At 42.5% G+C, this 25,775-nt stretch overlaps 2 protein-coding genes across 4 annotated transcripts in view; both read right to left on the bottom strand.

The window, feature by feature from the left end:
- Nucleotides 1-33: 33 nt before the first annotated feature.
- On the bottom strand, nucleotides 34-17,947 carry LOC148899291 (uncharacterized). 2 transcript variants are annotated; one of them, XM_088994415.1, is made up of 27 exons: nucleotides 17,886-17,947; nucleotides 17,695-17,804; nucleotides 17,581-17,614; nucleotides 17,379-17,504; nucleotides 16,191-16,613; nucleotides 16,023-16,100; nucleotides 15,467-15,562; nucleotides 14,872-14,911; nucleotides 14,638-14,779; nucleotides 14,469-14,561; nucleotides 14,279-14,391; nucleotides 14,096-14,210; nucleotides 13,125-13,229; nucleotides 12,924-13,037; nucleotides 12,579-12,809; nucleotides 12,447-12,509; nucleotides 10,454-10,552; nucleotides 10,204-10,386; nucleotides 9,983-10,141; nucleotides 9,692-9,924; nucleotides 2,882-3,008; nucleotides 2,719-2,802; nucleotides 2,431-2,627; nucleotides 877-903; nucleotides 595-658; nucleotides 365-490; nucleotides 34-278 (listed from the first exon to the last, which is right to left on the bottom strand). In XM_088994415.1, exons 1-27 carry the CDS (start codon nucleotides 17,932-17,934, stop codon nucleotides 249-251), a joined length of 3,261 nt encoding a protein of 1,086 aa, XP_088850541.1. In that variant the 5' UTR covers nucleotides 17,935-17,947; the 3' UTR covers nucleotides 34-248. The 2 variants fall into 2 exon arrangements, with proteins under 2 accessions (XP_088850541.1, XP_088850542.1); XM_088994416.1 differs by having other exon boundaries at nucleotides 9,983-10,114.
- A 1,460-nt stretch (nucleotides 17,948-19,407) lies between these two features.
- Nucleotides 19,408-25,775, bottom strand: part of osbp2b (oxysterol binding protein 2b) — a 52,095-nt gene continuing 45,727 nt past the window's right edge. For both annotated transcript variants that reach the window (XM_088994414.1, XM_088994413.1), the window contains one exon: nucleotides 19,408-25,108. In XM_088994414.1, coding sequence (XP_088850540.1) covers nucleotides 24,966-25,108 — 143 coding nt within the window. In that variant the 3' untranslated portion in view covers nucleotides 19,408-24,965. The remainder of the gene's footprint in view (nucleotides 25,109-25,775) is intronic.

Raw genomic sequence — 25,775 nt, 5'->3', positions numbered from 1 at the left:
GATTTTTTTGTGTAAAATCTGTAAACCTTTGGCACATTATAAAACCTTGGCACAGAACAAAGTTCAAAAGATGACAAAAACTTTGCTTGTGTCATTGGTCACTGTGACCTGCTATCTTAAGTACAGACAACGGTGAATGAATGATTCATTGTTATATGATGATTCAAAAATGCAGGCTTCAACTGAGGATGATACCAGCTGACATCTGTTGTTTCTTAACTTGGAGTTGAACTGATGAATGCGTTGACTCAATGCTTCCTACTCTCTTGATGGTTGTGCTGATAAAAAAAAGTAGCAATTATACACAACTGGGACAATGTTTGATCACCCAATTGTGTCACCAGACTGAAGAAGAATCACTCACTGTAGGAAGATTTGGTCCTATAGGCATCCACATCTGATTCTCTACACGGACCTGCTTGACTCTGCTCTGCAAGTAATGTACAACTTTTAATGAGGCCACGTCCGAGGAGGTCTGGGAGTAGGCAGCCTAAACCAAGGTCAAATGGAATGGTGAGCATCATGATGCTGGTGGAGACAAAGCAAAAGCATGATGGATGCCGCGTTCATCCTTAGGCTGAGGAATGGTGGCACCTTTGCGCAACGTTTTCTCTGATCCTCCATCCTCAACTTTTCCTCTTCATCCATGGATGTCTTTCTGAAAAACATGCACGGTAACCAATTTCAAAAGTCAGCATTTGGGATTCGTGAACAGTGGAGGTGTGAGGTGATGCATAGGAATGACTTCACACTCCAGATGTTGCATCAACGGGCTAATCTGATGTAGCATTGGCAAATATCGGCGTGAGATCATGCTTGTTAGTAGTACAGTACAGTATTAGCAAACTATTCTTCGACAGGTTTATAAAATTTTACCTTCCCCATAACAACTTTGATCTGCACCTGTGGGATGGCAAAAAGTTCACACATTTAAAAAGTATTAAATACACAATCAGAAGTCATCAGTGTAAAAACAGGCGCTTTGTCATTTTCGTGCCTTTGCAATGGACTAATTCACTGCTTTTGTGAATTCTGGTACAAATGGTACCATTTTTGTACAAATTTGGTAAAAATGTGGTGGGCCGTCAGGGCCTGCAAGGCCTTCTCTGCTAGTCTAAAAATATTTGAACTACGAACTGATGTGGATTATATTTTGTCCATGAATTCTTATTAAATAATTCCAAATTCTCTTTCAGCTTCCTTTCGTATTTAAGCATTTAACCAATCACATTTTAGCCATCATTTGTTACCAGGGTCAGAAATCTACCTTCACAATCAGTTCTGCAGGCCCCCGCGCATGAAAATCAATGTCGATGAAACTGTTACTTTAACCAATCAGAGTTTGAGTTGGCAACACAAGGCCTGCTGGAAGGTGCTGGAAACGTCATAGTTTTTGCAAACTATGATTGGTTAGTCACATGATTGGCTAGTCGCTAGCCAATTATAGTATCACCAGCCGCTAGGTGATACTGTCCAGAACTAGCACACTGTATATCTGTCGCGAGGTGCATAATCAAATATATTGTTGTTTTGACTTAATAGCGGTTTTGTCAACCCACAATGGCGGAATGAGGAGAATAAATGGAATGGTGAGTAGTTTTACTTTATTTGAATGATATTGTACTGATGACCATTTTATATTTGAGTTAGTGGTGTGTTGTGTGTTACATCCGGGTTGAGTGAACGCTGGCACGTCTGGCTGCCGCTGCTCACCCGGACTGTGACTGTAAAGTGTCCTTGAGAGTTTTTAAAGGCGCTTATAAATCAAAATCAGAAAGCCTTTAATAGCCCCACAACAGGGAAATTTGCATTATTATTAATTAATATTAATAAATTAATGTATTATTATTATTATTATTATTATTTATTGCACACGCTCTGTGCGCCGCTGGGCATTTCTGCTCGGATGAAATTTCAAAATGAGGGGGAAAAAATAGCTTTTATTTTGCAGTACAGTGATCCCTGGCTAGTTTGAGGTTCACTTATAGCGGTTTCAGTGAAGCGCAGATTTTTTTCCCCTTCAGAATTAAAAAAAAATGATGAATGACTCAGAGGTTTTGTACATGGTTGTAGCTTGATTGTTTGCCAGAGTTGACATCACCCAATGACAGCACGATATCTCATGGTTTACAGCCATGTGGATTGGCTGTGCATCTTCTCAGCCCCGCCCAGCAACCCCCTCTGTCTTATCACGTGGGTTATTATATAATTCTACTTCGCGGATTTTCGTCGATCGCGGGTGGTCCTGGTCCCTATTGACCGCGAACAACGAGGGGTTACCGCACAGGTGGTCCAATGCGATTTTGGTGGATTTTGATCCAGGAACAGGGAGGCAGATTTGGCGCTCCATGAATGTTAGTGCTAGTATATTACAAAAACAAATCTGCTCTAATACTAGACACATACATTCTGCCCTGATATGCATGTCACCTTTCCAGGTCAGCTGTCAACTCTTCCTCAAATTTGCTGGCCAGTCGAGCTGTGGTCTGTTCCTTCCACCGAGTCATGTTCCTTCGGACTTCCCTCAGCTCCGTATCTTTGGCCTCCAGTTGCTTGCGAAGTGAGGCTTCCAGTCCAGCGTCACTCGAAAGAGCCCATTTCAAACTACTCAGCTCCTCAACGTGAGCCTGGATCATCAAAATTTGATATCTGAATCATGCATTTTGGCTACACGCAGGCCATCTTACTAACACACACAGTTTCAAGTGTGTATTTTACCTGAATGAGTCGTTTCTTCAGAGAGTCCAAGGTGTGCTTTTGTTCCATCCTCAGCTGTTCCTTCTGAATCCTCAACGCCCGCTCCTGGAAGCAAACTCCTATGAACCTAGCTGTCCAATAGCTAACTGGGCTGCAAATGAATATTCACTCATGCAAACTACACCTTGTTTTTGAGCAGCTGTTCACTTGTTTGTCTTTGAGAATCTAACTCTTGATGAAGGGACTCCATCAGATGTTTTAAGGGCTCTTGTTGAGCTTTCAGTTGCGTAAGAGCCTCATCGACGGTTGAGCTGGAACACGTAAAGCATTTCTCTAGAATCTTTTTTGTTACAACAGGAGGGTCGTGAAAAAGTGGCTTGGAGATAGATATTGTAAAAGAATAAAAAGACTACTTGGTTTGCTACAGCAACATTTTGAGGTGAAGAATTCCATCCATTGACCCAGCTTAGAAACTGGCATAAGAATGTCCTCGTATAGCAGAATAATGTACGTTGAGTTAGCGCCATATTACTTTTTGGTTTTATATTCGTGGCCTAAAAATGTTTTTCATACAAATAGTCACCATAATGCAAATAAAACATACACATTGGGATTCAGCAGTACAGTAAATGATTTATGGTGCAACCGAATACACATCCTTAATCGAACTTTTTGCTGGAAAATTATTTGGAGAGAAAGGTGTCAGAAAGCTTATTAATCTGAGTTCAGATATTTGGAATTCATGCACCTCTCCATCGGACGTTCCCACGTGGAATATACAACATGCTTGTATCAGGTAAGAGACTAATAAAAGTCTAGTCCTCCTGAAATGAAGAGCCATGAGTAAAAATTTCTGGTCGTATTTTGTGCAATTGCAATATTCAGGTATTTTCTGGTGTAGAAGACGCACCGTAGTATGTATAAGGCACAACCCCAATGAATGGTGTAGTTCCTAACTTTTTCTACATAAATAAGGCGCACTGGACTATATGGCGCACCTTCAATGAATGAAAAAAGTTTTCCAAATATAATAGAAAATTATATAAAAGTTTTCCAAATAATAATAATAATATATTTGATTTCTAAGCGCCTTTCAAAACTGTCAAGGTCACTTTGCAGTCATAGGATTAGTTTTTCTGTGGGTGAGCAGCGGCAGCCACACGCGCAAGTGTCCACTCAACCCAGAAGTTACTCAAATAGAATAGTAAGACAAATAGATAGAAAGCTAGCTAGCAAGCCAATAGATAGCAAAAAGGTAAATATATACACATTTTCCAATTATATGAAGATAGAAAAGTTTTCCAAATCCATCCATCCATCTTCTGCTGCTTATCCGAGGTCAGGTCGCGGGGGCAGCAGCTTCAGTAGGGAAGCCCAGACTTCCCTCTCCCCAGCCACTTCTTCTAGCTCGTCCTGGCGGATCCCGAGGCGTTCCCAGGCCAGTAGGGAGACATAGTCTCTCCAGCGTGTCCTGGGTCGTCCCCGGGGTCTCCTGCCAGTGAGGCATGCTCGGAACACCTCACCAGGGAGGCGTCCTGGGGGCATCCTAATCAGATGCCCAAGCCACCACATCTGGCTCCTCTCTATGTGGAGGAGAAGCGGCTCGACTTTGAGCCTCTCCCGAATGACCGAGCTTCTCACCTTAACTCTAAGGGAGAGCCCGGACACCCTACAGAGAAAGCTCATTTCGGCCGCTTGTATCCGGGATCTCGTTCTTTCGGTCACAACCTATAGCTCGCGACCATAGATGAGGGTTGGGATGTAGATCGACCAGTAGATTGAGAGCTTTGCTTTTTGGCTCAGCTCCTTCTTCACCATGACAGATCGGTACAAAGTCCGCATCACAGCAGACGCCGCACCGATCCGCCGGTCGACCTCTCGCTCCCTTACACCCTTATTAGTGAACAAGACTCCCAGATACTGAAACTCCTCCACTTGAGGAAAAATCTCCCCGACCCGCAGAGGGCACTCTACCCTTTTCCGACTGAGAACCATTGTCTCAGATTTAGAGGTGCTGATTCTCATCCCAACCGCTTCACATTCGGCCCTCGAAACGCTCCAGGGAGAGTTGAAGAGCTCCGCTTGAAGGCCCCAACAGTACCACATCATCTGCAAAAAGCAGAGATGCTATACTGAGGCCACCAAAACGGAACCCTTCAACGCTTCGGCTGCCCCTAGAAATTATGTCCATAAAGGTTATGAATCTCACCAATGCCTATGGCTCCATACCCCACAAACTGGTGGAGGTTGCACTGGTGAAGCATCATGTACCCCAGAAGGTGAAAGACCTCATCCTGGATTATTACAGCAAGTTCAGCTTGAGAGTCTCCACTAGCCAGCTGACATCTGACTGGCATCAGCTGGAAGTAGGCATATTCACTGGGTGCACCATCTCAGTCATCCTATTCGCACTGGCTATGGGCATGCTGGTCAAGGCAGCTGAACCAGAATGCAGGGGCCCTCTTAGCAAGTCTGGAGTAAGGCAACCTCCAATCAGAGCCTTTATGGATGACCTCACAGTGACAACAACAGCTGTACCAGGAGCCAGGTGGATCCTCCAAGGGTTGGAGCGTATCATGGCGTGGGCAAACATGAGCTTCAAACCCGCAAAGTCCAGGTCCTTGGTTCTAAAGAGGGGGAAAGTCACAGACAAATTCCGTTTCAGGCTGGGACAACACCAGATCCCCTCAGTGTTTGAGAAGCCAGTGAAGAGCCTTGGCAAGGTCTTCAACTGCAGCCTGAATGACAGCGAGTCCATCAAAGCAACCAGCGCTGAACTGGAGGGCTGGTTAAAAACAGTGGACAAGTCTGGGCTCCCGTGAAGATTCAAGGCCTGGGTCTACCAGCATGGGATCCTCCCAAGAATCCTCTGGCCGCCGCTAATCTACGAGGTCCCCATGACCGTGGTGGAAGGTTTTGAGCAAAGAGTGAGCAGCTATCTGCGCATATGGCTGGGACTGCCCCGCAGCCTAAGTAGCATTGGGCTGTACGGGAAAACCAACAAGCTCAGGCTCCCCTTCAGCTCAGTCAGGGAGGAATTCATCGTAGCACGGGCACGGGAACATCTGCAGTACTCTGGATCCAGAGATGCCAAAGTGTCCGGGGCAGGGATCGTTGTGAGGACTGGGAGGAAATGGAGGGCAGCCGAGGCAGTTGAGCGTGCAGAAACTCGACTGAGGCACAGGACCATTGTTGGAGCAGTGGCGCAAGGTAGAGCTGGACAGGGGAGCTGAACAGCGACCCGCTATGTCTCTGCCAGCGCGAGGGAGAGGCAGAGGCTGGTGAGGGAGGAGGTCCGAGCTGCAGTCGAGGAAGAACGAAACAGCAGAGCAGTGGCCATGCGGCAGCAGGGTGCCTGGATGAAGTGGGAGCAAGCGACGGAGCGCCGCGTCACCTGAAAGGACATCTGGTCATGGAACCCACAGAGGATCAAGTTCTTGATTCAGGGGGTGTACGATGTCCTTCCAAGCCCATCTAATCTGTGCACTTGGGGCACCACAGAAACACCAGCATGCCCCCTGTGTTCCAAGGTTGGGACTCTGGAACACATCTTGAGCAGCTGCCCCAAGGCCCTGGGTGAGGGTCGGTATCGGTGGAGGCATGACCAGGTCCTCAAATCCATCGCTGAGGCAATCAGCAAGGGGATTGCGGCAAGCCGTTACACCCGAGCCACTGCGAAGACAATTCACTTTGTCAAAGAAGGACAAAGTTTGAATACATCAAGCAACCGCTCTGCTGGTTTGCTCTCCACGGCCCGAGACTGGGTGATGACAGTTGACCTGGAAAGGCAACTGAAGTTTCCAGCACACATCACCCAGACCAGATTGAGAACTGATATCATCTTGGTCTCTGAGGCCACAAAGCAACTCTTCTTGCTGGAGCTGACGGTTCCCTGGGAGGAGAGGATGGAGGAGGCTCAGGAAAGGAAGAGGGAGAAGTACCAGGAGCTGGTGGAGGAATGTCGGAGGAACGGGTGGAGGTCGAGGTGTATGCCGGTGGAGGTGGGCAGTCGGGGATTTGCCAGCCACTCCCTGAGCAAAGCCTATGGCACACTGGGCATAACAGGTGCAAACCGCAGAAGAGCCATAGGCAACAATGTGGAGGCAGCAGAAAGAGCCACCAGATGGCTCTGGTTGAGGAGGGGAGAGCCGTGGGGGCAGTGGAGCAGTAGCATGCCAACACTGATGATGTGTCCAAGTTTGTGCATCAGCAGATGTATTGTTAACTGAACAGAATCGGTGACAAAGGGCAGCCTTGGCGGAGCCTAACCCTCACTGGAAACGATTCCGACTTACTGCCGGTAATGCGAACCAGACACTGACATCGTTCGTATAGGGAGCGACCGGCCCGTATCAGGCACTCCTGTACCCCATACTCCCAAATATAATACAGTGAGACCTCAACTTACGAACTTAATTGGTACCCAGACAGAGTGTGTAAGGCGAAAAGTATGTATCTAAAAAAAAAAAAAAATCCCGTAGGAAACCATTAAAATGGGAATAATCCGTTCCCGGGTTTCCATAAAATATACTTTTTAACTAAATAAACCTTAAAACTACACACAACATACCTTATTCTATGTATAATAAATGTGCTATTGTATTGTAATGAAAGAACTACACTGCATTGTATCATAAAGTCACTTTATTTACATTTGTGATGTGATGGAATGGCGTTGGAGGTCGAAGGTCAAAGGGAATTGCTGTTTGGAAAGAGAGGCACATTACATGAGGACTGTAATTAAAGAAATAAACTGTGCTGTAAAATAAAGTTTTATTTACCTTTTTGATGGTCGTTGATGACTTATGGAAGGAGAGTCACCTTCCATAAGGACTGTTGGTAACTTAACCTCTGGTGTGGCTTCTCTTCTTTTTTCTTTGGAGACTCCTCATCATTTTTGCTGATTAAAAACCTCTTAACTGACACCGGTTGCTTTCTGACTTGTAAGGTCTTACGAAGCTGAGGCATCACATTATTGTTCATCATGTTGATGATTGTCATAGCCACAGTCTTTTCTGGATGGAACTGTTCGATAAAAGATCCCATAAAACACATCACATCATTCCACTTTGCCCACATTGCCTTTATGAGCTCACTTGATGCTGCAGCCATCTCCTCCTCGCCCTGAGATGTTCTCGAACCATCCGTTACTGGCTTTAAAATACTCAATAAGCGCCAAACCTCCAGGTTGGTGCATGGCGATATTAGCGTGAATTAGCCGTGCTTTCTCGCATAAAATAGCTTTACTCACGCTGTCGCCGCATAGCTGCTTTTCGAGAATCCAAATTAACAGAAGTTTTTCAACTTCTTCGATCAAGGCTTTTGAGTGCGTCTTATACACCGGAAAATACTGTACATTTTTGTTTCATATTTGTGGCCTACACATGTTTTTCATACAAATATTTACCATAATGATGACTGTGCAACTAACTGTAGTATTGTACACCATCTTATTAATTAATAGTACACATTTGGGACTCAGCAGTAAACAATTTACGATGAAACTGAATATACATACATGGTCGCAAGTTCCCACATCGAATATAGAATAAGTCTCCGATGTACTCCTAAAAAGAAATGCTCAGAAGAAAGCTATGAGTAAAAAAAATTCTGGTCATATATTGCGCAATTACAATATTCAGGTATTAATCTTTTGTACATGCACTTGCTAGGTTAACCTTAAATTTCTTGATAAGGTTCTCTAAAAGGCACTTTGAACTTGGAATTATTAGTTTTGTTTCAAAATATAATGAATTTACATGGTATTTGTTTTTTTTAACAATACATTTGCTAAACAATACAGCGATACCTCAGTTTACGAACGCTTTAGCTTACGAACTTTTCGCCGTACGGACATTAAATTCTTAAGAAAATACTCTTGGCATACAAACTAGTTTTCGCCAAACGAACCAAACCACACGGAGCGCCACAGTAACTGTCGGACTAGTTTTCAGCGGAGGAACACGAAACCACACGGTCCAACAGTGCCACGGTAGCTGGCGGACACGTTTTCATCACTCCTTTCCTTGAGTGCACATGTGGTTTGTTATCAAGGATACTTTTGCTATTATGGGACCGAAAAAGACCCCACCACAGGCTAGTGTTCAGCCGCAGAGGACACAAAACAAAATTACGGTCGAGCAGAAGGAGATCAGCGAGAAACACGAACGAGGTGTGCGTTTATGCGACTTAGCGTCCCACTACCAGTATTCGAAGTCGACCATTGATACGTATGGCGAAGGGTGTTTCTCTGCTATCTAAGCAACAGTCTCAGGCAATAGAAGAGGTTGAAAAAGTTCTGTTGATTTGGATTTACGAAAAGCAGCTAGCAGGGGACATTGAACCGAGAAAGCACGGCAACTTCACTCAGATATAATCAAGAGGCAGCTTGGAAGTTCGTCATCCATCGAAAACTACCATCACAAAAGAAAATAAAAAGACTTCATTGTACAGTACAGTTTATTTCTTTAAATACAATATACAGTAAAGTCTCGTTATATCGATATCGGATATATCGATAGTCCCGGTTATATCGATACTATTTCTATGCACGCACGGAGAAAATTACATGCAAACAGGGTCGGATATATCGATAGTCCCGGTTATATCGATATTTTTTCGGACTCCCTTGAATATCGATATAACGAGACTTTACTGTAATAACACATTTATTATACATAAAATAAGGTCTATTTTGTGTAATTTTAAGGCTTATTTAGGAGAAAATTATGTTTTATGGGGACCTGGGAACGGATTATTCAGATTTTTAATGGCTTCTTATGGGAAATAAATGTTTGGCAGACAAACTTTTTTCCTTACACACACTTTCTGGGAACCAATTAAGTTCGTAAACTCAGGTATGACTGTATTATTTATTTATTTATTTATTTATTTGTTTAACGAAACCGTTGTGCGTCTTTGCGATAAAAGAGCAGTGCAGGTCTGAAGGTGACAAAAATGTTCAACCGCTGTGCATCTTTGAAGTGAATTATACCTGGGAGAGAGCTGCACAGTACTTTGTTGGCCTCCATTTTTTTCTATCAAGAGGTGGAGAAACTCGCAGATGGCCACCAGCTCCCGTGCCCACACCCCGAGTTGCTGCTCCTGCTCAGCTCGGGTGTCCAGATGTCGGATCCGTTGCTCTTCAAGCATCCTGCCAAGCCTCTCCGTGTCTGCCTCGGACTTCCGCACAGCCTGCTGAAGCTGCAGCTCCGTCGTGCCACTTTCCTATAAAAAAGTCTGAGTCGTTCACTTTGTCGCTCTCGTCACAGAGGATATCTTGTACCTGCAACATGTGTTTCTGCAATTTGTTCAGCTCGTCCTGCTGCTCCTGCTTGAGGGATCTGCAAACAGCCGAGAGCAGAGACTCCTGCTCTGGCTGATGCACGCAGCGCTCGGCCTCGAGCTCCTGCACGCGCTTAATAAAATGAGAACAGCTGTTGGGCTGGAGGAACGCGGATAGACGGTTAATTGTGTCGCGAGTCTAATCAGTGAAAGTCAACTTACGTTTTGCAGCTCTGCCACTTGACGCTGAAGCGTAAGTGCATTGGCTGTCTCTCGATGTCGTTCACTGCGAGCTGTTTCCAGGTTCCTCCTGTTCTGCTCTTCCAGTAAACCACGGTGCAAGTGGAGAGCTGCCATCTTCTCTTCCTCACACCTCCTCCTTTCCTCATCGATGGCTTTGTGGACCTGAATGAGAGGAGCAAAGTGTTCACATAGTGTCGCCGCAAAGTGGAAATAGTTGACAGTACAGCACCTTCTGTAATGTTTGGGCCCGCAGTTCTCCTTGACGTTTCCTCGACGACTCCTTTTGGTGCTCAAGTGAATCCTTCAGTGCCTTTGCTTCATCTTTCTTCTGCCAAGATTTAACCAATCATAGACTTTGATGACTTCCCTCCATTTATTTTCGATGCGCTTCACACACTCAGCTCCAAACATCATCGAGCTCTCATATTTTCCGGTTTATAAGGCGCGCCCAAAAGCCTTAATTTCCAGCAAAATCTGACCCTTATACACGCCTTATATGTAAATTAATATTAAGCCACAACAGGTCTCGTAACTACTGTCAGCAAATATCGCCTCCATTTCCGCCTGTAGAAAAAAAGTAATGCGCAGTCCATATGGGGATATATTGTGTTTTATTTATTTATTTATTTATTTAATAATATCTTAAAATTACTTTGCAAGGTGGAATTTTTTCCTCAAATTCGCCATGATTTTCCATTTTTGGAAAATTTGCCGTTTTCTGCTTGTTTTTGCATTCCGCGTCTCAACCAAAAACAAAATTCCTTTATTTCAGAAAGATGTAATAATAATGGAATAAATTCAAGCCCTTCAGGTCAAGAGCCTGGGTGTGATCCTCGATAGCTTTTCACTCCCATATAAATAACATAACTCGGTCTGCATATTTCCACCTCCGTAATATCAATCGTCTCCGTCCCTCTCTCACCCCTCACACCACAGCTATCCTCATCCACAGTCTCGTCACCTCCCGTATCGATTATTGTAACTCACTTCTTTTCGGGGTCAATCAAAAATTTCCCCATAAACTCCAACTAGTCCAAAATTCCTCAGCCCGGATCATCACTAAAACCCCCTCCTTCCACCACATCACTCCTGTCCTCCAGCAGCTCCACTGGCTCCCTGTTAAACTTCGTATTGATTTCAAGATACTTCTGTTTACATTTAAAGGCATCCATAACCTTGCCCCTCCCTGTCTGTTTGACCTACTTCAAATCTCTGTTCCCTCTCGGGCCCTCAGATCCTCATCCTCCCTCCACCTCTACGTGCCCTCTGCCCGTCTCACCACGATGGGGTGCAGAGCTTCCAGGCGCTCTGCTCCCAAACTCTGGAATTCACTTCCACCCAACATCTGTAACATTGACTCCTACTTCCTACTTTCAAAAATCCACCTGTTTAAACTTGCTTTCATGGTGTAGTTTAATCTGCTATTTTATTATTTATTGTTTTATTCATGGTTTTATGTATTGTTTTACTGTAAAGTGTCCTCGGGTGTTCAAAAAGGCGGTTGTAAATGAAATATATTATTATACATTTCATTTACAAGCACCTTTCAAAACTCTCAAGGTCACTTTATAATAATAATAATAATAATAATAATACTGTACATTTCATTTGTAAGCAGCTTTCAAAACTCAAAACTCTCAAGGACACTTTACAGTCACAGGATATTTTTTTCTGTGGGTGAGCAGCGGCAGCCACACGCGCCAGCGTTCACTCATTTAAGGCCAAAATATTCCATGAAAACCCCTAAAGAACATAAAAGTTTTAAAGAAAGATGATTGTTATATCTGAAAATTATATTTATGATTATATTGTGATATATATAGGATTGCACTGATAAAACCCTGGAATATTTTGGTTATTTACAATTTGGATGGGGTGATCCAGATTTTCACGTGTACTTATTCAATATCTGACTGTTTTGTTGACATTCCCTTTAGTGCTGCACCTTCAATACATCATGGTATTTCACAAGTTTGATTTTCTTTCACGGCCGAATGTAATGATGTGGCAGGACAGATTTTGCCCCCGGGCCTTGAATTTGCCACCTACGGTGTAATGGATGCATAACTTAACCCCAGTCTCTATAGTAAGTAGCACCTTATGTGGTGTGCCTTATACAGTATATGGAAAAACTTAAAACATGGCATTTAATGAAGGTACGCCTCGTATTCCGGTGCACCTTTTAATGCAGAAAATACGGAACTTTAAAGTAGTTTTCTCACCTTTTGTATTTGCTGCTCGTGAATCGAAACTAAATCTTTCTTCTGCTGCTTCAGCGCCGCCTCCTGAAATATTTCTTGAACCCTTATTGAAAGTTATGGATCGCGGCTACTGTGATGATTCAAAACGCTCACCATCATGGTATGAGCATGATCTCGAACTTCTTGAAGAGCACTTTGCTGTTGGCTTTTTACAAACTCCAGTTCTCCCTTCAGTCGCTCTCGTTCTGTTTGCGAGCCTCCGTGCTGCTCCTGCAGATCTTGTAGTTGTTGCTCCTTCTGGCCTAAAAGTTTCTCCAGCGTATCGGCCTTGGCTGCGCACACCGCGAGCTTTCCCTGTAGCTCCTGCGCTTGGCACTCTAGATTCTAGCGGAAATCAAAAGGGTGCTTCTGTCAAAGTTTCACACAAATTTTGCTGGATTGGAAATAGCAACAGACTGGCAACAGAATTGTGATAATTGCTCACGTCAATGTCATCACCTCTGTATGCTCCTTTTTCTGCTTCTGTGTCTCTTCGAGAGAACAGCATCTGTTCCTCAGGGAAGTCTCTGCCTCCGAGGCCCTCAGGAGTTCCTCGCACGTTTCCTCCAGCATCTGCTCAACATCATATTATTCATACTAAATTTGGAATATTTGATATTTCTCCATGTGTTGTCATGTCCGCCCGCCGTGATATTATACTTGTTGCATGGATTCCTGCTTCTCTCTTGCCCGCCGTCGCTCAGAAAAGAGTTCAGCTTTAGCACAACCCAATTGTCTCTCCATCTCCGACATCACTCTGTTTGTCTGTTTGGGAAGCATTTGAACAAAAAAAAAAATTAAGTGCGACGAGAAAAGAGCTGGCACACAGCTGATAAAAGTCCAAGATGGCGCCCGAGTAGGGAGCCATCAGCAAGTGCTTGGACGTGCCTTGTTTTTTTTTTGTTGTTTTTGTGTTTTCTTTTGTGACTTTGAGTTGTTGTGTGTCATGTGGGACGGATACAGATTGTTTTTCTGCATTTTTGCCACGACATTCATCAATGAGGAGACTCTTGCTGAACGGTTGCGCCTCTTCGGCAGCATGAATATGCCAGCACTGTTTTTGATTGGGAGGAATGTCAGTGCCATTTGACTGTCATCGCTGGACACCTCTGGGGCCATTGTGATTTTTTGCGCCTGTAATGGGCAGCATCTTCACAGCTCCGCTTTGTTCAGCGGAAAGGTCGATGCTGTTGCATGGATGCATGGCTTGACGAGCCCGCGATAAGAAAGGAGCGTCAGCGCAGAGCGCCGATGCGTGTGTGGAACTGTCGCGGCTTGGAATTGAAGCGGATTTACGTGGGACAGGAGATGTGAGACAGTCTCTTTTTGTCAATGAATGCTACGGCTTCGTGTTTACTTTCAGCATTTAGCTTGGCGTATACGTGCCCATTCCACCATGATCTCCCTGATCCACTGGTGAAAAGGACACTTTGATCCTTTCCTCTTTTATCTAGAACTGCTTCATACAACAAAGAGGGTGCAGAAAGTGCCTTTACAGCAGCTCCTGGATTTTGTTTTTCTACTTCTTTCTTTTCTTTCCTCTTACTTTCATCACTCTGCTGCTGTGAAATAAATGGACATTTATCCACTGCGAGATGACTAAAAGCTAATCCAATCAATGAGGTAATCACCTTCTCCACGCAGGACAGCTTCTTAACTTGTTCTTTCTTCTTTAGCTCTTCTTGCAAATTTTGGATTTCGTAGAGGTGGGACTCTTTTTGTCTTTGAAGTTTCTGCAGTTGGCAACTGTGTAAAACAGCAGACAACGTTTCTCATCACGGGACTGCATTAGGGTGGCGTGTTTGAATGCATACCTTAATGTGTTTATTTCTGCCTTACAATCCTTTAGCACAACCTCTAATTGCCTCTTCTCTGTCTCCAGGTGCCCGGTTTCTGAACTGAGTCGCTCTAGATCCTGAAAAGCATGCTGGTGGCAAATGGAAGCGGGACACGCTTTCATTTGTCTTCATGATAAACGTCTGAATGAATATTTTAAAACGTTACCTTTCTTCTCAATTGCAGCTCAGAAAGGGAAAGCTCCACCTCGGTTAAATGAGATTTTTTCATCCAAAGAGTTTCCTCTTCTTTCTCCCATGTCTAAATCAGACATACACAATCATAATGTGTAGATCTGAGGCTGAGAAAATGCAGGCCATTTGGCAGAAAAAAATACTTGTCTGAGCGAAGAGAGGTGTTGCCTCATTTTCTCCCAAGCCGAGTTCATCCTCTCTGACGCCTTGTCAAACTTGGAGCGCCTCCTCCAGTGTCCACTTGAATCCTCATCGGTGTTATCGTCGTCCAAAGATGTCATCGACCTAGCAATGAAAAATAAACAATACGCATCAAAACAATCAATACATAGAGACAAATATGCGAGGTGCGATCTACAGTATTTTGTTCTATTTACCTGCACTTTTGCTGTGCTTTACTTTTGTTTTGCACAGCTCCTGTGGGGTTTTCATTCATACCACGGTTAGAAAGTGAAATCCTACAGCAAATGCAGCTTGCACACTGTCATTCTGTGTGCGTGCGTGTGTGTTTGACGGGAGGCATGTGAGAGTGCCACCTTAAATACAGTCAAACCTCGGTTTTCAGCCATTATCCATTCCAGAAACCTGTTTGAAAATCGATTTGGTCGAAAATCGAAAAATCAAACAATGCAATCTATGTCTTATTTATTGCAATTGAACAATACAAACACGCCTGCTCACAATGGAACGCTACATGAGGATAATGCGTCGGTCACAATGAGTATAAGGAAGCAGAGGGTAGTCGAGTGCTGCATTCAGGTGCGCTCAGTTTGTTCGAGAACTGATATTCAGTTGTAAACCGAAATTTTTGTGCGAAAACCGAATTGGTCGAGAACAAAGACGTTCGAAAACCGAAGTTTGACTGAATAGCAAAACTAATGAGTTTTACACATTTTGCCATTAATTGTTCATCTGATATGCACTTTTCAGAGATGCCATTGTCTTCTTTGTAACCTCTGCCATAACGCTTACCAGGCCGTCTGCGTAGGTGCTGCCTGACCTGATCTGTACAGACCGAATCAAGGTCACTGTCCACCGACACTGTGTCAACATTCGACACGGGCGTTCCTGAGACACAAAGAGAAAACATGTGCACTGCCGGTCACTCAAAACTAATCTTTGTTGTCTTGTAAAGTTAAATCTCTCGGTTCGGACATGTAATGTGACGTCACTGATCCATTGGTGAAAAGGACGCTTTGATCCTCTCCTCTTTCACCTACAACTGCTTTATACAACAAAGAATGTGCAGAAAGTGCTTAAGTTTGAATGACTGTCTGTGTCGTGTTGTCATATTATTTGTTATTAACCGGTAGTTTTGTTTTAGTTCTTTTGACTTCAAGATGGCGCCGCATGAGTGGCTGCCTTTCCAGCAGCTCCTGTATTTTGTTTTTCTACTTCTTTCTTTCCTTTCCTCTTCCTTTCATAACTTTGCTGTTGTGAAATGTAAATTTCTCAACTGGAGACGAATAAAGTCGAATCTAATTTAATCTAAACAATGCATGCACGTAGGGTACTGTGTGTTTGGTACCTGTTAAGCACCTGGCCTTTGGAGAAAAAACATGTTTTGGGTTTTGATGTTCTTTTTCAACCTCTGCGCTGTAGAAGTCTGAAAGGAAAAAAAACTAAAATGATAGCTGTCACTCAGTTGAGATAAGTCACAAGACTGACGCCATTAAGACTGCTCCTCTTTCCTCACCAACATGCAAAGTCTGAACTCCAGATGTTTCAGAAGGACATCTCTCACTTTGTTCTGACTCGTGTTTAGTACTTTTCACATTTGTAGTTGCTTCACTTGCGGCACCATTTTCAGTGTTTCGGCGACTCAAAGTCCTTTCAGCCACATCCTGTTTGTCGAACTCTTCAAGGCTCCCCTCTGGCAAAGCCAGTTCAAGCATTTCCTCTCTGAAGCACTTCACAAAGTCTTCAGTGCAAATACTTTCCGAAGGCGGATGAGGGTTAGTTGACATTGTTTCTTGCTTACAGTTGTCTCCAAGAAGTCTCTCTAGTCTCCACATGACCTGTTCCTTGTGACTCTCCAACTGCACTATGTTGCTTGTCCGTATGTCCATTTCCCACACGGCCACCTCATGTGCCTCAAGAGGCACGGAGCTCGTGCTATCTGGGGTTGGGAGAGGGAGAGGGGCGGACTTGTATATGAGCAACATTTTTTAGATGTTCAAGGATGAATTGGGGCAACATTTAAATCAATTCTTTGTTCATTTCAACTGTCCGCTTAGTAGGGTTCATGTAAATCACAGGTGTGAGTCATTTGTTCCCGCGGGCCATATTGTCGTTACTGTTTCCTCTCAGGGGCCGTTCTGAATTTGGGGAAGACATGAGAATGTTTCATCTTCTCCACATACAGAACATACAACAAGTTAATGAATAACTACTTTTTAAATTTGAAATAAAAAAATAATGACTGTTATTGTGGTTACTAATATGGGACAACTTAAAATGTTGCTTCGGACTTTAACAAACATGTTACTTGACATGCTTGATTTTCTTTTGCAGGACAAATAAAATGAGTTGGCGGGCCAGAATTAGCCCCTGGGCCTTGACTTTGACACCTGTGATATAAATAAAAAGCTCATCGGTATAAAACGAGAACTAAAATATTGAAGATCTCTACCAAGATTGACGTTATTTTTGTGGAAGAAAATTATTTCAAGCAGACGTAGGTGGCGATTTTAAAGAATTCTTCTCATGAGGAAAAAAATAAAGTTCGAATTTTGGTCTAGGTTTTAAGTCATCAATGAATTGCAATAGGAACACATTTGAAAGAAGAACCACCTCAGGTTGATGTGACAACAAGGGTACACAGAAATGACAAGTCACGACAAAAATCGAACTTTCCCGTTTTTCTTCTGATGGTACATCTTACCTGCTATTTGTTCCACTGCTGGACTGACTTCCAGATCAAGACAAGACATGAGGGGGTCGTTTGTCTGGGATACTGTGCTGCCAAGACCAGTATCTTTGCTCGGAGACTCACAAAATCTAAATGGAGCTGAACGCAACAGATGAAAAAAAACATCAACCTTCACGTGTAAATTACACTCAAATTTTCATGAAGAGCGCATTACCTGAATCAATGCGATCAAGTTGCTGATGCTTGACCTGCAAAAGTATTGTCAATAAGTCTTATTGATTCACTCACTGAACGTGTTATGTCTGATTGAGAGCAGGAAATGACAGACTTGCAGGTTCCCCAACTGAGCATCGATGGCATCCATCAAGAAGTCACAGGGGTCGGCACTGAGAGACGGTCGAACAGATCCAAACCCACTGCTGATGTTGTGTTGGTCTTCTGAGGACAGAAAAGAAAGCACGTCGACGACACGACATCCTACACACACGTACGGATGACTGCTATTGAGTGAAAACAGACCTGAGTGAAAATCATGCTTGTCCCCTGTGTCATGGCTGACTTGCTCCATGTTGCACTGGGTAGTGAAATGTAACACCAGTAAAGCTGCTGGGTCACAATGTTGCTTGGTTGTCATGGAAACCAAAAGCAGTGTGGCTTCGAGAGCTACAACAGGCTAGAACGTATGCCACAGGCACACTTGATAAGTTGAGCAAACTCTTTCCAGAGCTCAATAAAGTTATGCAAACGTAAAGAAAGTATATTGCCTGAAACTTAAAATTGGAGAAGAAGCCCCAATATGTTTTCAGTGGATGCAGTGGTGATTACATTGCAGGTTGCCATGGAAATCCCACTGGTCCTATTTAAAGTTGAGATGGCCAACACCAGAAAGGAGCGTCGACAAACAAACAAGTTGGGAGAGGACAAAATAGACACCGCATGAAAGGTGTATGCGTGGGCACATACCAGTGGCGGGCTGTGCATGTCACTCCTAGGCCTTCAGTAGTGCTACGTCTGAATCACTCCACAGCTGCGTGGTGTGATTTACTACTCGGCCACTCGAGGATGTCGTTGGGCAGGAAAAAACTTGTGACTTAAGAAATATTGTCATTAAACAGTTTTTTAATTTTTTTTTTACTATGAACGTGTGGATTCATGATAACCTCATAAAATTGCAATATTATTTTCTATTTTTACTTCGCTTTAACAGTACATCTGCAACTAAATCCATTTCTTCTTCTTCTTCAGCCATTAGGGGTTGACAAAACCACTATTAAATAATACAAAAATAGTTTTGCTTATGTAGCTCGCTACAGATACAGTGTGCTAGCTCTGGCCAGTATGCACTGATTACTTGTAGCTCGTGATAGTATGATTATCTATTGACTAGCCCCAATCATGTGACGAGCCAATCATAGTTTGCAAAAACCAACGTTCCCAGCGCCTGAAAACAGACCTTTGGTTATGATTGGTTATTTGATGCTCCAGGCCCTGCAGAACTGATTGTGAAGGCGTGCAGGTAGATTTCTGCCCCTGGTAACAAATGATGGCTGAAATGTGATTGCTTAAATGCTTAAAAACCATATCACACATCTGGAAGCAGCACAACAGGGGAGAGGTAATGAAAGGAAGCTGAATATTTAATAAGAATTTATATAATTAACATCAGTCTGTGATTCATATATTTTTAGGCTATCAGAGAAGGCTTTGCAGGCCTTGATGGTCCGCCACTGTTAAATTGTAGTGATGGGAATTCCCACTCTTTTTAGAGAGCCGGTTCTTTTGGATCGGCTCCCAAATGGAACCCTCATTTTTTTTTTTGCTTAATTTACTTCCAGAAATAGTGCGACATTATATGTAAAACGAATTACTAATGTAAAAAAAAAACATTATATCATTTTTGAAATGTATATGGCTTTATATTATACGTATACCGATGGGTACCGTCATTCCACTGGGTACACAATTCAATCTTGTGGGCAGAGGCAATCGTTCACGATGTAAAATATAATACGTTTCTATTAGTGAGAAAAAAAGACATTGCCAGTGTCAACAACGTTGTTTTTATTTTTGTGCCTTGGTTAGTATAAGACAATTTTATGAGGGGAGGGGGAAAAATACATCATTTATGTAAAACCAACAATCTAGAAGTTGTGATTTACATCAGGATACACCGACAGAACGTGTTTTAGGGAAGGAAGAGAAGTCAAGGCATGTCAGCAAACTATCAATATTTCTACACTCACTTTTACACCCATTAGTAAGATCAGCAGCATTTTCTCAGCAATCCAGAGATCACAGTTCCAGTTGTTTTTAGTTTGGACAAGACAAAGAAGAAAAAACACATTTCCGTCTTACTACGTATGCCTCGTAACTAAGCAGCTTCAATCTGGAAGAAAATGATTGGCCATCTCCTGATGTTGTATACACCACTTTATACATACAAACTGTATAAATATGCAAACATTGTAATAATGGCACCCAAGAGAAGGTCAAGCGTAAACTCATCCCCAAAATTAAAGCTGAAATCCCACCAAGAGTCAGGTGAGAAATGCTGAGAGAGAAACATCAGAACCCTCTCAAGTAAGGGAAGGCAAATGAAAACATTGTTGAATCGACAGCACAGCACGACATCTACACTTTGGTTGTTTTTCCCTTTCTGCTCAAGACAGAAAACCGACTTGTGTTTGTTATTGCTCCAGTTATCTGGTCCCGTACGGTCAAGGTCACAATCTACCGTATTATCATTTTCGGAACCGCACTAATGAAATGGATGTCAAATGTCTTTATCATTCAAAATGTAGTGCATACTTGAAATACATTTTTGACTTGAAAAGCAATAGCAAAAGCAGTTGTCATGTGAGTCAATTTGAGCAAAGGAAACGAGACATTATTTCTCTTTGTACAATTGTCAACTGCCAAATGAGTTACAGTATGAGGAAAAAAATGACATGAAAAATATTTAAAGCTCTGCAATGGCTGTGATACGTTCAGAGATTTGGCCTATCAAGGCTCATTTAAGCCCTCTGAGCGTCACACTAAATTGATGATAAAAATAAAGCAACTATGATTTACCATACGACTTACACACCTCCTTCCATTTTCGATGCCACATATCCCCATGAGTGTCAGGGGCTAGCTGGAGCCTATACGTGTGTGTGTGTGTGTGTGTGTGTGTGTGTGTCCCCTTCCCCCCTGCCAAAAAAAATGTGCTGCATAAAATATGTACTGTCCCCGCAAGTCATAGGATGTTAAACTAACCTCATTTTGGACAGACATCACTGATATGATTCAAACATTGACTATACTTCTAAATGTAACCACTACATTGCTTTCAATTAGTGACTGAAATGTTATCATTGGGAGTAAACATTGTCATAGTAACTTTAAATGTAACCAGTGTCTGAAACTCATGACAAAAAGTTAGCGGACACACGGGCAGACAACTCTGAAAAGTTGCCTGCCCGGCCATAAACTTCCCTGCCCCATTTTTCACAACTTGAAACACAATAAGACGACTAATAGCAAAAAAAAAAAACATTGTTGCGAAGTATAAAGGATTTTTTTAAATTAAGGAAGTACCTACCACAAATGCTCCCTTGTTTAATTTATGGAAAATATCCATTGCTGAAGATTTTGCTCCAGTTGTCGTCATGGTGCATAATGCAATGTTTGCCTTGCGTTGTCCGCTCAAAGCCACGTGGACTCCTTTTTCTGAGCAGCTTTCAAAACTCTCAAGTACACTTTTCAGTCACGGTATAGTTCGAAGCACGAAATAGGCTTCTGATTGGCTGCCGTGCCGAGTATTCAAATTGCCAAACGAACGTTCGTTTGGCATGTGCTTCGGACTATACCGTGACTGAAAAGTGTACTTGAAAGTTTTGAAAGCTTAGAAAGAGGAGTCCACGTGGCTTCTAGCGGTTTGCTTGTAGCTTTTTCTTTATTGAATAAAACGTGAAAATAATGAGTGTTTTTTCTTGAAGAAGTTGTCGGCCACCCGGGCGGAGATGTTTTGAAAGTTTTACGCCCAACGTAAAAGTTGTACGCCCCGGGCCTCTGGGCAGATGTAATTCCAAAAACTGATGTAACCTATACAAATAATGAATGTCGTATGGTAAATTGGGTCTTTGAGAAAAGATAAAATATTTCTTTGTTTTGTTTTTCAATAATGAATACAAAATAATGTCAGAATTTATTAGATTTGACTTTTGGGATGTGGGGGGGTTCATGCCCTAAAGCTGAGGATTGACAGGCGCTTATGTGTGCTATGTGATTCCTGAAACATCTGCAGGCTATCATTTTGATTGATAAAACTTCACTGAAACGGGAGGATGCACCTAACATGGTAAATTGATTAGGTGAAAAATATCACAGCTCAAGAGGTTAGCGACTCAATTTCAACATTTGTGGTCTTTTTTGTTCTCCTCGTTTGAAGATGATTTGCGTAGCAGAGTGGTGTTGAGTTGCTTTTTAAATTATCATTGTTGTATTCAAAACAGCAGGTGGATATGCTTGTATTATTTCATCAGTTAATTAAGGCCCATTTTCTGTGATTTTGGAGCACTTAACATGAACTCGATTACTCAATCAAATCAAGAGTTTTCTATTCTTATGGAACCTGTTGCAGTTCAAAATGCAAATTGATGACTGCATTTCAAATCCGCTGACTTCATTTTTATGACTATTTTACAATATCATTTTCTTATCACAAAATATTCACACAAAATAGACAAAAAGGAACATGACAATACCGCTCTTTAAAATCTGTATTACTACCAATCACTACAAAAATGACCCCACCCTCCACACCCCCAAAGCTTGTCACTGAATGTGTTGCAAACAGGTCAGTCAATTAGACGCAAACGGGTACCGTCAAAAACTGATCCCAGATCAGTATACATACACAAAATATTGGTACTGTGGTGAGCATGGAGCAAAGGCCTCTCTGGTTTCTACTCGAAAGGAACCAGCCCTGGTCTTTTGTACGACCTTTAAAGGACAACCGACATCACTTTTTTGTTTCCTAACTGACATCAGAAAAACTTTTTATACCATCTAAAATACCCAAAACACGCAGTATGATATTTTTAGTCAAATGCAAAACACCAATAAAAATGACTTAAAGTGTCCAAAAATTACTTCAAATTGAACCCGGAAGTGGCCAGTTTCAGAAGGTCCCGCCCCCTTGTTTGTGGTGTCACGCCAAGACGTCTTGCCTTGCTCGAGAATCAAAACAATGGTTTCAGATTTGGAAAAAATGCTTCCTTGTTACTCATCCAGTTATGAATATGATTCAAATAGTTCTGAAGAGGAAAGCATAAATGTTTTCAATCGATTAAAGAAGTCCTTCCGTATCATTTTGAGGCGTCTGGAGAGAAATGTAGTGACAAACTCTTTAGGACTCACAGTACTCAAAAAAAGGCAGAAGATGGCGACAAAGCTCTGTGGGAATTGTCTCCTGGAAAGTTTTGTCAAATACACTAGAAGTCTTGGCGCAACACAAAACGATTCACCATCGCATGATTAGTGTTTTCCTTCTAATTTTGCCATCAACAAGGATCAACACGAAGTTTTCAGACCAAACAAAGTACCGCAAAATGCATTGAGGTGATGCAAGGTATGTCCTTTCTCGGTTAGGGGCGTTCCTTCAGTGACGGAGGGTGAGGACTCGTCACCAACTCAAAAACAAGACTTACAGAATATTCAGCGCAAATCTTAAAACGTAAAATATAGCTATATGCTGTGGAATCTTTGTAAAATACGTTCAGTAGAAGTCATTTGAAGCCATTTTACAAATTATGGACAACTTGTCCGGAGACGTCGGTTGTCCTTTAACTTGCGGCCAACAGAGGCTCCAGGCTCACCCAGGGCCAATGAAATCCACTACGGTATAAAAAGTCAACCAGTGGGGAAACATTGGATGTACATTGCGTTAGTACTGAACGTGGCTGCTGTCACTGGACGTGATGCTGTGGAAAAGCACAGAAAGACGAGGAAAAGTACATTTCGAATCAACAAGAACACAAACGATACGTTCTAGACTCATTTCATGCACAGTGAAGAATCCCAAGTCAGGTCGAAGCGGCCCGAAATGGATTAATTTCAACAGAATCTTGAATGTACCGAGTGGCACTGGCTCCTACAGCTTTTTCACTCATCAGAAGTCTCAATTGATTTGAAGCATACTTGCAATTCATTCACGATAAGAGAATGTCCACGGAAACCTGTGTTTCATTCATTTTACCAGCAAGAATGTGGACGTGATTTTGCATGTTCTGAGTGCATATAAAGAAGTGTACGCCAAAAAAATGGTGAGTCCTCATGAAAAATCTTTCTGATTTGAACACCACTTTTGTCACTCAAGGGTAAATTGGTTCCAACTTACTTTAAACATAAATTATTCCAATAGGTTTGCCGAAGGGACTTGAAAACCATGCCTGTTGACTTTCCTACTCAAAATATGTCACAAGATCTGTTTATTTTCACTGCGATTTTTTTATCCCCAAGGGCCAGTGTAATTCTTTTTTCATAAAGGTATGCCATCATGCCAAATTGGCAATTAGTTTGTTACAACTAAAGCAAATGTATAATCTTCCACCACTGTGGCACTGAAATAATCATTGCAAATGAGTAATCAAGTAATATGATCAATACCCATTGTGCAGAACTCAAAATAAAAATGTAATTCTTAAATCTGATGAACTCATTCACTGCCGTTCCTGAATTTATTCGGGAATTGAAAAGCATGACCGGATTTGTTCGGGTTTTAGTTTTTCTTGCCATGGGGGGAGTGTGTGCCAATAAAGCGCTAGTCAGACATCTGGCAATATTTTTCTCTCCCACCCGGGGGCAGCAGTTGCCTTTTGTACAGCTGGCCCAATTTCAAAGTCAGAAAACTCTAGACCCATATAACTTAGGAAGTACCTCTTTTTTTCCTGATGAAAGAAGAGAGTCTAAGGTTTCTTACGCTGCATTACGTGTTTATAAAGTCATATTTTTTTTGCAATGTTTGCAATTTCAGTGAAAATGACAAAAACCTTGGCATTGGTGTGGATACATTTTTGCACATCTTCTGGCAGTGAATGACTTGAAAGATGTTGTACCCCTGTTTAGAGACTACCAAAAAAACAATCAATCTAAAGATTTTGATTACAAGTGAATTAGCAGTATAGCAGCGCTAATTAGAACTCAAATGAAAAAGTGAGAAATCAAGATCTCATTTGAGGTTGACAAACCGCTCGGTATTTTTTTTTTATCTCTTGTTGCAAGGTGCCCTCTACAGACTCCATCTCATCCTTATTTGGTGAATTATTAAAAGTGCCATGTGAAAGAACCTCAACAGGTGCGTTGACTGTGGTGTAACAAGTCCAAGGTCATCACATCTCCATGCATTGGGATTGCGAACATCATTGTTTCCATCTGAAGAGCAGTGAAGGTGTATATTGGGAGGTACAATGAGTGTGTGTCACATTCACCACCTTCTGCTCACAACGCCCCATGTGGATCGCTCGTGAGTTTGCTACACCACAGTGCCGAAGGAGCTGAGGCCGAGCAGCACCATGTCTCCTGAGGTTTAGATGTGGGGGGCGGGGGCATCCTGCGTTAGAAAATATTGGGACACATGGTCCAGTCTTGTCTGTCCTTGGCCTCCCAGTAGCCCCCTTTGTACACAAAGCTTGTCTCTCCGGTGACGGAGTCCTTCTTCTGCTGAAACCACAACGGCTGGTAGCCTTCGTATTCTCGACCTGTCGAGAAAATGGCAGTGTGTTAGGGGGCTGCCGTCATCAAGTTATGTCCTCCGTATATAGATTATGATATTGTATGTCAGAAGCAATCAGTCATTGTGTGCTGCATTTGGGGAAGGCTCCAAATGTGAACCAGCTTCATGTTGCAGTCAATGGTTTGAATGGAATGCATATGTGCAAAACAAGAACTAATCGATAGACAGTTGGGATTAATGCTGATGCTCCAACAGCAATCTCCTTTTGCGCTTTAAAGGCTAAATCAGGTCAAACATTTTTTTAAATATTATATTATGTTCTACGCATCCCCAATATCCTAAGCACTAAAAATTGCGCTGTTTGGAAACAAATTAAGCAGTTTTATATTGGCACTCATTGTCGACTGACAATGACATCACGGGGGCCATCTTGCGAATGTCACATGAACAACACGTGAGCTGTGATGGATGTTAGCTTAGCCCTTGGGCACTATGATGTCACTTTCAGTTGACAGCAAGTGGAAGTTCACGGCAAAATGGCCGGCCGCTGATATGGATGGAAAAGGGTGGATTACATTTTTTTTGTTTTATCGCAACCATCAATCTCTCCATCCAGCCATCCATCTATTTATTCTTCTCAATTCATCTTCCACAACAGTGTTATTAACCCTCATATTATGTTGAAAAAAATC

Source organism: Hippocampus bargibanti, linkage group LG04, assembly GCF_051943395.1.
Source record: "Hippocampus bargibanti isolate YZ-2025 linkage group LG04, ASM5194339v1, whole genome shotgun sequence".
NCBI lineage: Eukaryota > Metazoa > Chordata > Actinopteri > Syngnathiformes > Syngnathidae > Hippocampus > Hippocampus bargibanti.
This window is presented reverse-complemented; position numbering and strand designations above follow the sequence as displayed.

Bases quoted from the DNA above. Each gene is read 5' to 3' on its own strand.
- LOC148899291 (XM_088994415.1), bottom strand. From the start codon at position 17,934: ATGGAGCAAGTCAGCCATGACACAGGGGACAAGCATGATTTTCACTCA. The intron at 14,562-14,637 runs GTATTTTTTTCT...TGTCTGATTTAG, and splicing joins ACCTCTCTTCGCTCAGACAA to ACATGGGAGAAAGAAGAGGA. The intron at 9,925-9,982 runs GTACAAGATATC...ACTTTTTTATAG, and splicing joins TGCAGAAACACATGTTGCAG to GAAAGTGGCACGACGGAGCT.